The sequence below is a fragment of the Epinephelus moara genome, chromosome 17 (genome assembly GCF_006386435.1).
Source record: "Epinephelus moara isolate mb chromosome 17, YSFRI_EMoa_1.0, whole genome shotgun sequence".
Taxonomy (NCBI): domain Eukaryota; kingdom Metazoa; phylum Chordata; class Actinopteri; order Perciformes; family Serranidae; genus Epinephelus; species Epinephelus moara.
In genome coordinates, this window is record NC_065522.1 from 30,024,031 (window position 1) to 30,033,795 (window position 9,765).

The 9,765-nt window shown below is 40.9% G+C and overlaps 2 protein-coding genes and 1 pseudogene across 2 annotated transcripts; all 3 read left to right on the top strand.

Annotated features, from left to right (window-relative positions):
* The window catches only part of LOC126403880 (zinc finger protein 721-like), an 84,257-nt pseudogene that overhangs the window by 38,823 nt on the left and 35,669 nt on the right, over positions 1 to 9,765 (top strand).
* LOC126404380 (gastrula zinc finger protein XlCGF17.1-like) lies at positions 1,719 to 2,520 on the top strand. Its single transcript, XM_050067582.1, is given in 1 exon segment — positions 1,719 to 2,520. A coding segment is annotated over 1 exon segment (531 nt). The 5' UTR covers positions 1,719 to 1,815; the 3' UTR covers positions 2,347 to 2,520.
* LOC126404341 (zinc finger protein 177-like) lies at positions 4,320 to 9,757 on the top strand. Its single transcript, XM_050067519.1, has 2 exons — positions 4,320 to 4,733; positions 8,391 to 9,757. The coding sequence occupies exons 1-2, from the start codon at positions 4,541 to 4,543 to the stop codon at positions 9,236 to 9,238; spliced, it is 1,041 nt and encodes a 346-aa protein (XP_049923476.1). The 5' UTR covers positions 4,320 to 4,540; the 3' UTR covers positions 9,239 to 9,757.

Below are 9,765 nucleotides of genomic sequence, written 5' to 3' on the forward strand. Positions count from 1 at the left end.
AGTAGCAGGAAATAGAAATACTCAAGTAAAGTACAAGTTAACAGAGAGCTGAAGAGAAAAGAGTCTTATGGGGTAGTTTGGTTTGTTTACATCAAATTCACCTTCCTACAAACATGGGTCTTTTCTTCAGGCCTTAAATGCAGGGCTTATTTTATACTTTCTCTTGTTGTTACTTTCCCATCAGAACCTTTTAATTTAACCTGGAATGCAGCTAAATTCTTTATTTCCTGTTGGTTCAGAAATACAATTAAATTCATGGTTTTTAAACTTCAACCCACCGCCCAAGAATTATTAAATAATACAGTTTGTATATATGAGCAAACTGCTCTTTCTTTATTGAATACTCACGTCCATAAACTTCAGATTATCCCCTAAATAAACTTTAGATGTTCTTAAAAGATCCCAGAGAACAGACTCCTGCAGCGGCTGCAGCTTCCAGCTCCTCTCCCTCTCTGTGCTCTTGGCACCAAACTGCATTTTATATTTATTTAAATGAATTATCAGAGTTGCATTGTGGGAGATCTCAACACTATTTTGAGTTGAGTTTTGTTTTTTAAAGACATGTGGAAGTGGGAAAGCAATTCAGCGTCTGTCTCTGAACGCAGCAGGAAGTTGGTGAACCAGAATCAGCCAGACAGTTGGTGGGAGATGGTGTGATGTTATGCCAGACTAGCTTACTTATTGTTAAACTTGGTTTATTTAAACTTGGTAAATGGTGGGTTATTGCCTAAATTAGGCTGGCTGTATGAGATGCTTTAATAGTTTAATGTCACTACAGTAACAAACAAAACCAAGACTGAGGGCAAACACTATCTTTACCTGGCTGTCCATGAATGCAGGTCACAGGGAGACGTGGATGCTGCTCTGCAGGGCGCTTGATTTAAGTGCATTAACCGTGAGCAAGGGGTTAACAAGGGAGGGGCAGGGGGTCTTCTGTTGTTCACCACAGGTGTGTTTTGGCCTTGACACAGCTCAGTGAACACTGTGAAGCTGTTTGATGCTCAGAGATCTGTAGAAGTTCAGTAAGGAGTTTTTGAGCTGTGATGTGAATGAACGACAACATTTCTCTGTAACATCTGTGTGTTTCCTGTTTCCTGCAGACGTCCAGCAGCTGTTGGTGGTTAAAGAAGAGGTTCCCCCTGAGCAGCAGGAGTGGAGCTCCAGTGTGGACCAGGAGGACCCAGAGCCTCCACACATTAAAGAGGAACAGGAGGAACTCTGGATCAGTCAGGAGGGAGAGCAGCTTCAAGGGCTGGAGGAGGATGATATCACCAAGTTCACATCCACTCCTGTCCCTGTGAAGAGTGAAGATGATGAAGAGAAACCTCAGTCCTCACAGCTTCATCAAAGACACACTGAACAGATGGAAACAGAAGCAGAGGGAGAGGACTGTGGAGGAGCAGAACCAGCCAGGAACTCAGATCCAGATACACATTTACAACCTGAGGCTAAAGACAGCATTGGAGGGTCTTCTGAACCAGAGACTGATGACAGTGATCATTGGAAGGAGGCCAGAGAACCTCAGTCAGGTTTAAACTGTCTGAAAAATGATGAAGTCCCTGTCAGTGATTTGATTGTTTGTGAGAAATCATTTAGCTGTTCTGAATGTGGGAAAACATATGGTCAAAGTGAAAATCTGAAGGTACACATGAGAACTCATACAGGAGAGAAACCATTTAGCTGCTCCGAGTGTGGGAAAAGATTTGGTTACAGTGGAGATCTGAAGGTACACATGAGAATTCATACAGGAGAGAAACCATTTTGCTGTTCTGAGTGTGGGAGGAGATTTGGTCGAAGTTGAATTCTGAAGAACACATGAAAACTCATACAGGAGAGAAACCATTTAGCTGTTCTGAGTGTGGGAAAACATTTGGTCAAAGTGAAAATCTGAACGTACACATGAGAACTCATACAGGACAGAAACCATTTAGCTGCTCTGAGTGTGGGAAAAGATTTGGTCTAAGTGGAATTCTGAAGGTACACATGAGAACTCATACAGGAGAGAAACCATTTAGCTGCTCTGAGTGTGGGAAAACATTTGGTTAAAGTGAAAATCTGAATGTACACATAAGAACTCATACAGGAGAGAAACCATTTAGCTGCTCAGAGTGTGGGAAAAGATTTGGTTCCGGTAGAGAGTTGAGGGAACACATGAGAACTCATACAGGAGAGAAACCATTTAGTTGCTCTGAGTGTGGGAAGAGATTTGGTCAAAATGGAAATCTGAAGGTACACATGACAGTGCATACAGGAGAGAAACCATTTAGCTGCTCAATTTGTGGGAAATCATTTACACAAAATGGAAAATTACATAAACACATGAAAACTCATGCGGGAGAAAAGTGATTCAGCTGTTCAGTCTGAAAAAAAATCTATTTGGAATAAGATTTTAAATACACTCATGATTGACACAGACCCAAACATTTATGTTTATATGTTTTTAAATGTATGTATTTACTTACTTAGTTAGTTACCAAGATCAGTCTTGTACAGCCAGGGGGGAGTATTTCCCCTCTGACAGCCAAGCTGAGTCAAACCTGTTATCCGGTGGTGACTGGACTTTTGCTGCTTTTCAGGGGCAGGGTATGTAGCACTGTGGCTCTTTCCTGTACTTGGATCCAGAGCAGGAGAGCTACTCTGGCTGCTAAATTCTAAAACTGATTTGATCATAGTTTGCTTTTAAGAAATCTGCACAAAATAGCCCATAATGATGTGAATGAAGTGAAAACATTTTTTCAGACATTTTTTTAAATTTATAAAAAAAAAATGTAAACATCGCTGAGCGATCTTCATGACTCAGCCTTCATTTGGAATTGTGTGTTATCAGCTTTACTCTCCCAGTTTGGAGAAGCAGACAAGAGAACTGGCATGGTTAGATCGGTTCCAAAAGTCACACAACAACACAAACTAACTGTCCAATCGAAGGGCAGCTGAAGACCAGCGACTCACTGTGTTCTGTGAGGTAAAATTACTGATTCTGTCGGTGGAGTCTGGTTGCTTTTAGGAGAGCATCATGTAACTGCATCAGTAAAGGGCTGTCTGACAGCATGGTTAGGTTTTCAAAATCTCCATCATGTTTCTACGGAGACTGGAAGGTGACATGCATCTGTTATTTTTTGAAAAAAAAAACTTTTTTTTTTTTTTTTTTTGAGAGAGAGACAAAAATTTGAGGAAGAAGCCGAGGCCGGGAGACCAGGGTGGATTCAAATTTGTGGTTAAGTTCAAAGATAGGAGTGATAAAGGCTTAAACATCCTCAAGTTGTCTGAAGAGATTAAAAACAGAATGGGACCTGTATTGAATGCAAAAGTGATGTTGAATTGGAAATGTGCTAATTTTCTGTAAAACTGAAGTTCAAAGAGAGAAGGCAATGAAAGCTCGCTGTTTGCTTAACAGGCCCATTGAATGCTTCATGTTTGACGGCAATATGCAAAATGTGAATGGAGTAATTTATGTTAGCCCTGACATATCTGAAAGCGCTACAGTTTCTAACCTGCAGGGAGCTGAGATTGAGGCGCAGGCAATGAAGAAACAGTAATTTCTAGCATTTATGGTAGATGTTCTGTGGGCAGCTAAGAACCAAACGAGGAGGTCAGATATGATCACAGTAGTGATAGATGCAGCGGAGAGGTTCCTTGAGGAGGTGCAAATAGGCCCAGAGCAGTTACACACACATTCATGAGACAGAAGGTGGAAACACAAGAGAGGGAAAGAGTTGCAGAAGGGAAAGGAAGAGTACAGACAGAAGTGAATACTTTGAAGAGGGAAGCATGGACGCATGTGAGGATGATGATGATGATGATGATGATGATGATGATGATTAGCCTGCTAATGTTTTACATATTGCAGTGGAATGCAAGAAGTTTAATTTTGAATGGGCAGGAACTTAAATGGTTTGTGGACGGAATAAAGAGTGCGATAAGGCAGTTAGAGGAAGGAATCGGGCATATAGAGCACTGAGAAAGAGCCCAACAGAGAGTAATATGATAAAGTATAAAAGGTTGAGAGCCAAGGCAAGAAGAGTGATTAAGTCTGCAAAAAACCAGGGAAAGACGCAGCGAAGCCAGGGTCGCACAGACTAGAGGCTGACATTAGGTTCGATGACGTTTTAGATAGACTATTTGTTTTTGTTGAATGTTAGAGATTAAGATTGTATTTGTCTGATCTGAAGGTTTATTCTGTGAACAGAAAACATGTTGTGTGACTGATGGTGAAGTTTAGTCGTCACAGACTGAATACATTCATCATAAACTATACAGAGTCTACTGTACATTAACACTGGACTGTTTTAATTATTGAGGTATTTAGCAACACNGATGTGAGTGTGTCTGTGACTTCCTGTACGGACTGAAGGCTGCTGGAAACTGTCCGACTTCACCGCAGCTTTTTGTCACCGCCTCCCGCTGCGGCCGCCTGCTCTCGTCTATTTTCCAGGCGAGGCGCAGCTCATCTCGAACGAGCCTATTGTCACACTGAACAAGATGGCGTCTGGTGGAAACGTGTGTTAGCAGAGTGTCTTTGTTGTGTTTGTAAAGTGTGAACATGTCTAAAGTCCAAATGCTGAGATCGTTGGTGAAGCAGCGACTAACTGCGGCTGCTGAAGAGATATTTGGGCTGGTTGAAAGAACGATAGCAGAGTACGAGGAGGAACTTTGTCGATCAAAAGAGGAGAACGAGCGACAACGGAAACTACTGGACGCTGTTTTCAACCCTCAGCTTCGGTTACACAGAGCAGGTTTGTTCATTAACCATTACAAGTTCATTATTAATAATATAACTGCAGCTTTGTTCATTAAACATTCAATCTGTTGATGTTTATGCGCCGCGTTAGCTTCTCTGGTGTCGTTAGCTTCTCTGGTGTCGTTAGCTTCTCTGGTGCCGTTAGCTTCTCTGGTGCCGTTAGCTTTTCTTCCTACAAACATGGGTCTTTTCTTCAGGCCTTAAATGCAGGGCTTATTTTATACTTTCTCTTGTTGTTACTTTCCCATCAGAACCCTTTAATTTAACCTGGAATGCAGCTAAATTCTTTATTTCCTGCTGGTTCAGAAATACAATTAAATTTATGTTTTTTGTTTTACTTCAGCCCACCGCCCAAGAATTAGTAAACAATACAGTTTGTATATATGAGCAAACTGCTCTTTCTTTATTAAATACTCACGTCCATACACTTCAGATTATCCCCTAAATAAGCTTTAGATATTCTTTAAAGATCCCAGAGAACAGACTCCTGCAGCGGCTGCAGCTTCCAGCTCCTCTCCCTCTCTGTGCTCTTGGCACCAAACTGCATTTTATATTTATTTAAATGAATTATCAGAGTTGCATTGTGGGAGATCTCAACACTATTTTGAGTTGAGTTTTGTTTTTTAAAGACATGTGGAAGTGGGAAAGCATTTCAGCGTCTGTCTCTGAACACAGCAGGAAGTTGGTGAACCAGAATCAGCCAGAGAGTTGGAGGGAGATGGTGTGATGTTATGCCAGACTAGCTTACTTATTGTTAAACTTGGTTTATTTAAACTTGGTAAATGGTGGGTTATTGCCTAAATTAGGCTGGCTGTATGAGATGCTTTAATAGTTTAATCTCACAACAGTAACAAACAAAACCAGGACTGAGGGCAAACACTATCTTTACCTGGCTGTCCATGAATGCAGGTCACAGGGAGACGTGGATGCTGCTCTGCAGGGCGCTCGATTTAAGTGCATTAACCGTGAGCAAGGGGTTAACAAGGGAGGGGCAGGGGGTCTTCTGTTGTTCACCACAGGTGTGTTTTGGCCTTGACACAGCTGAGTGAACACTGTGAAGTAGCATTGGGTCGGTTGTCGGTGACCTGATGAAGAGCTGACACGCTTGAAACGTTGTTTAACTGGTAGGGGTGACTCCGAATAGTCGGTAATTCGATTCGGAGAAGTCTGATTCGACAGCCAGTCTCGCCGTCAAATCGTCGCAAAATGTGGTTATGAAACGTACCATTCTGACTATATGGGGGTGCTCACTGCTGCTGAACATCTTGATTTGATAAAGAGTGTATTTGTTTTCTAGTAATTCATGATATATCGTCTATTTTGACACAAACATCAGCCTAATTTCTGTTTAAATAGAATTAATAAAAAATTGAAAATGATCATTAATTATTTCGTTTACCTGAAGTGTCTTGAAACGAATTTCACCGCTGATTGTTTCCTTGACAGACTCTGATTTTTTATTTGGGTACTTTTTGTCCGACGTGGCCAAACAATTGAGAGCGGTGACGCACGGTCCGTGTGGATGAACTTGTATGAACCTGAGTTGATTAATGAAGTAACCTCAAGTCAGAAAGAAAGAAAACTGTTTCTAAACAGTTTGATGATGTTTTGGATGGTTATTTGTGAATGAAATGGCAAGTTCTGACGAGTCAGAAAGGACTCCTGTTAAAGACATGGATGACGCTGCAGCGCGTCTGCGCTCATCTGAGCATCATGAAGTGAAAGGAATAAAGATAAAATGATAACCCTTTTACTTTTATTATTATCATCTTATTATGCCAACTAAAGAATTAAATCTGTTTATTTGGGTGTTTTAGCTCTTTTCTCTGGAGCGGAAACTTGACGCAAATGAGCTCATTAATCAATGAGGGGAAAAACAACATGATTCGACAGTTAGTCAGCTAAAGGAAAAATCTGTAAAATCAGATTCGACTATGAAAATTCTTAGTCGGGGACACCCCTACTAACTAGTAAAGTTTTTTTGGAGCATAATGAGAGTGTGCGGGCTTTCTTTCTTTTTTCTAAAATTTCAATTCAGCCCAGCACCCAAACTAAGTGATGTGCGTATATTTCTACAGTTTTTTTTTTTAGCTCTTCTCAGAACCTTACACACCTCAGTTGGAGTCACAGTGAGTGAAGAGTTCTGTAGCGCTGCAGCGTCTCCTCCTGCTGTCTGTGCGTCCTGGCTGCCACGCCACTTATACGCACACAGACACGCAATCACAAAGTAAAGATGTCGCGGTGGAGACAGAGAGGTGAAGATAACTTGAGCTGATGACAACTACACTTGTTACTATGCATGAAAAAAAACTCCTCGAGGAAAAAGTCGGTGTTCATGTGACCTGCAGGCAATGAGTCATCATCAGTAGACAGGAGGACTGATACTGACTGATGTCTGTATTTTCTATTATGTCAGGAATGTGATTTATTTTATTGACATTCTATTTTGTTTCCAGTGAGATATTAAGTTTGTATTGTGACTTTGCTGTTTTAATATTACTGTTGCTGCTCCAGAAACAACATGTAATTATGAAATATTCAGTTTTATTCCTGTTGTGAATTTCGTCTTTCAAAAAAATATTTCCTTGTAAATGTTACACGATTAGTTCTCTGAGAATCTCTTTCACATACTAGCAAAAATTGGAATTGCAGTCCCCCTAGAAAATTGCCATCTTGCGACTGCAATAATTAACGCAAATTAAACAAAAGTCTGCAATATTTGCAGGGCTTGCACTGTTTAAATGCAGACAATATGTGTTGAATTTATTGAAATGTTATGTTTACAGAAGATGTAGCTTACATGTTGTTTTCCAGTCACATTGTCTGGTTTGAGGGCTACAATATTCTCAGAATTTTTTGCAACTTTATTGGAGTCCATGTTTTGAAACGTATTAAATAAAACTAAACAAGAGAACTGAAACATTTGCAGCTGTTTTTTGTAATATTCAGTATGATTATTATAGCAAGTGATTACATGACTTATTTTCAGGAGGCAGTAGTTTAAATTTTTTCTCTCTCGACTTTTTGTCATTTGCTGCAATTTTATAGCAATTTTTGACAAAATTAGACGCAAATTCAAGATTTTTCTGTCACAAGATCCTGGAGGGACTGGTCTTGTAACTGAAAAATCTCCAGTCAAATTGATATTGGATCGAGACCCCTTGAATCGAAACTGAATTGATTCAGGAAATCAGTGGCGATACCCAGTCCTAATCCGCTCTGCCTCACTCTCATACACTTTTTAGAAATTCTCGACTGAAGTAAAAGAACCACAAATTTGTACTGCAGTAGTACTTGAGTTGATGTACGAACAGCATTTTATTTACTCAGGCTGCCAGTAATCAAACTTGACTCACAGCAAACTCTCCCATCCTATGGACAATCATTCTCACATAATTCACTTTAGTTTGAGCAAATAAAGAGCCACACTGTAGCCTCCAGACATGACAAGAGTAACAGTACATGTTAATGACTGCTATGAAATTAAAGCTCACCTCAGCCTCACTCACTCTGACACAGCTGAGTGAACACTGTGAAGCTGTTTGATGCTCAGAGATCTGTAGAAGTTCAATAAGGAGTTTTTGAGCTGTGATGTGAATGAACGACAACATTTCTCTGGAACATCTGTGTATGTGTTTACTGTTTCCTGCAGACGTCCAGCAGCTGTTGGTGGTTAAAGAAGAGGTTCCCCCTGAGCAGCAGGAGTGGAGCTCCAGTGTGGACCAGGAGGACCCAGAGCCTCCACACATTAAAGAGGAACAGGAGGAACTCTGGATCAGTCAGGAGGGAGAGCAGCTTCAAGGGCTGGAGGAGGATGATATCACCAAGTTCACATTCACTCCTGTCCCTGTGAAGAGTGAAGATGATGAAGAGAAACCTCAGTCCTCACAGCTTCATCAAAGACACACTGAACAGATGGAAACAGAAGCAGAGGGAGAGGACTGTGGAGGAGCAGAACCAGCCAGGAACTCAGATCCAGATACACATTTAAAACCTGAGACTGATGACAGTGATGATTGGACGGAGACCAGAGAACCTCAGTCAGGTTTAAACTCTCTGAAAAATGATGAAGTCCCTGTCAGTGATTTGATTATTTGTGAGAAACCATTTAGCTGTTCTGAGTGTGGGAAAACATATGTTCGACATGAAGATCTGAAGAGACACGTGAGATCTCATACAGGAGAGAAACTCTTTTGCTGCTGTGAGTGTGGGAAAACATTTGGTTACAGTGGAGGTTTGAAGAAACACATGAGAACTCACAAAGGAGAGAAACTATTTAGCTGTTCTGAGTGTGGGAAAAGATTTGGTTACAGTAGAGAGTTGAAGAAACACATGAGAACTCACAAAGGAAAGAAACTATTTAGCTGCTCTGAGTGTGGGAAAGGATTTGGTTACAGTTACAGTAGAGATTTGAAGAAGCACATAAGAACTCACAAAGGAGAGAAACTATTTAGTTGCTCTGAGTGTGGGAAAAGATTTGGTTACAGTAGAGACACATGAGATGTCATCCAGGAGAGAAACCATTTAGTTGCTCTGAGTGTGGGAAGGGATTTGGTGAGAATGGAAAACTGAAGAAACACATGAGATGTCATACAGGAGAGCAAACAGTTTAGCTGCTCTGAATGTGTAAAATCATTGACACAAAATGGATATTTACATATGTAAATGAAAATTCATGAGGGAGAAAAGTGATTTGGCTGTTCAGTCTGAAACAAAAAATCTATTTGGAATAAGATTTTAAAAAGACTCATGACTGATACAGAGCCAAACATTTATGTATGTATGTTATTAAATGTATGTATTTACTCCCTTACTTCTTTACCAAGATCAGTCTTGTACAGCGGGGCGGCACGGTGGTGTGGTGGTTAGCACTCTCGCCTCACAGCAAGAGGGTTGCCGGTTCGATCCCGGGCGTGGGAGCCCCTCTGTGCGGAGTTTGCATGTTCTCCCCGTGTCAGCGTGGGTTCTCTCCGGGCACTCCGGCTTCCTCCCACAGTCCAAAGACATTCAGGTTAATTGGTGACTTA

What these genes read in the sequence shown, in the direction of transcription:
- LOC126404341 (XM_050067519.1), top strand. Translation starts at nt 4,541, where the DNA reads ATGTCTAAAGTCCAAATGCTGAGATCGTTGGTGAAGCAGCGACTAACT. An exon ending in GCTTCGGTTACACAGAGCAG is followed by an intron (nt 4,734 to 8,390) that starts GTTTGTTCATTA and finishes TGTTTCCTGCAG; the next exon opens with ACGTCCAGCAGCTGTTGGTG.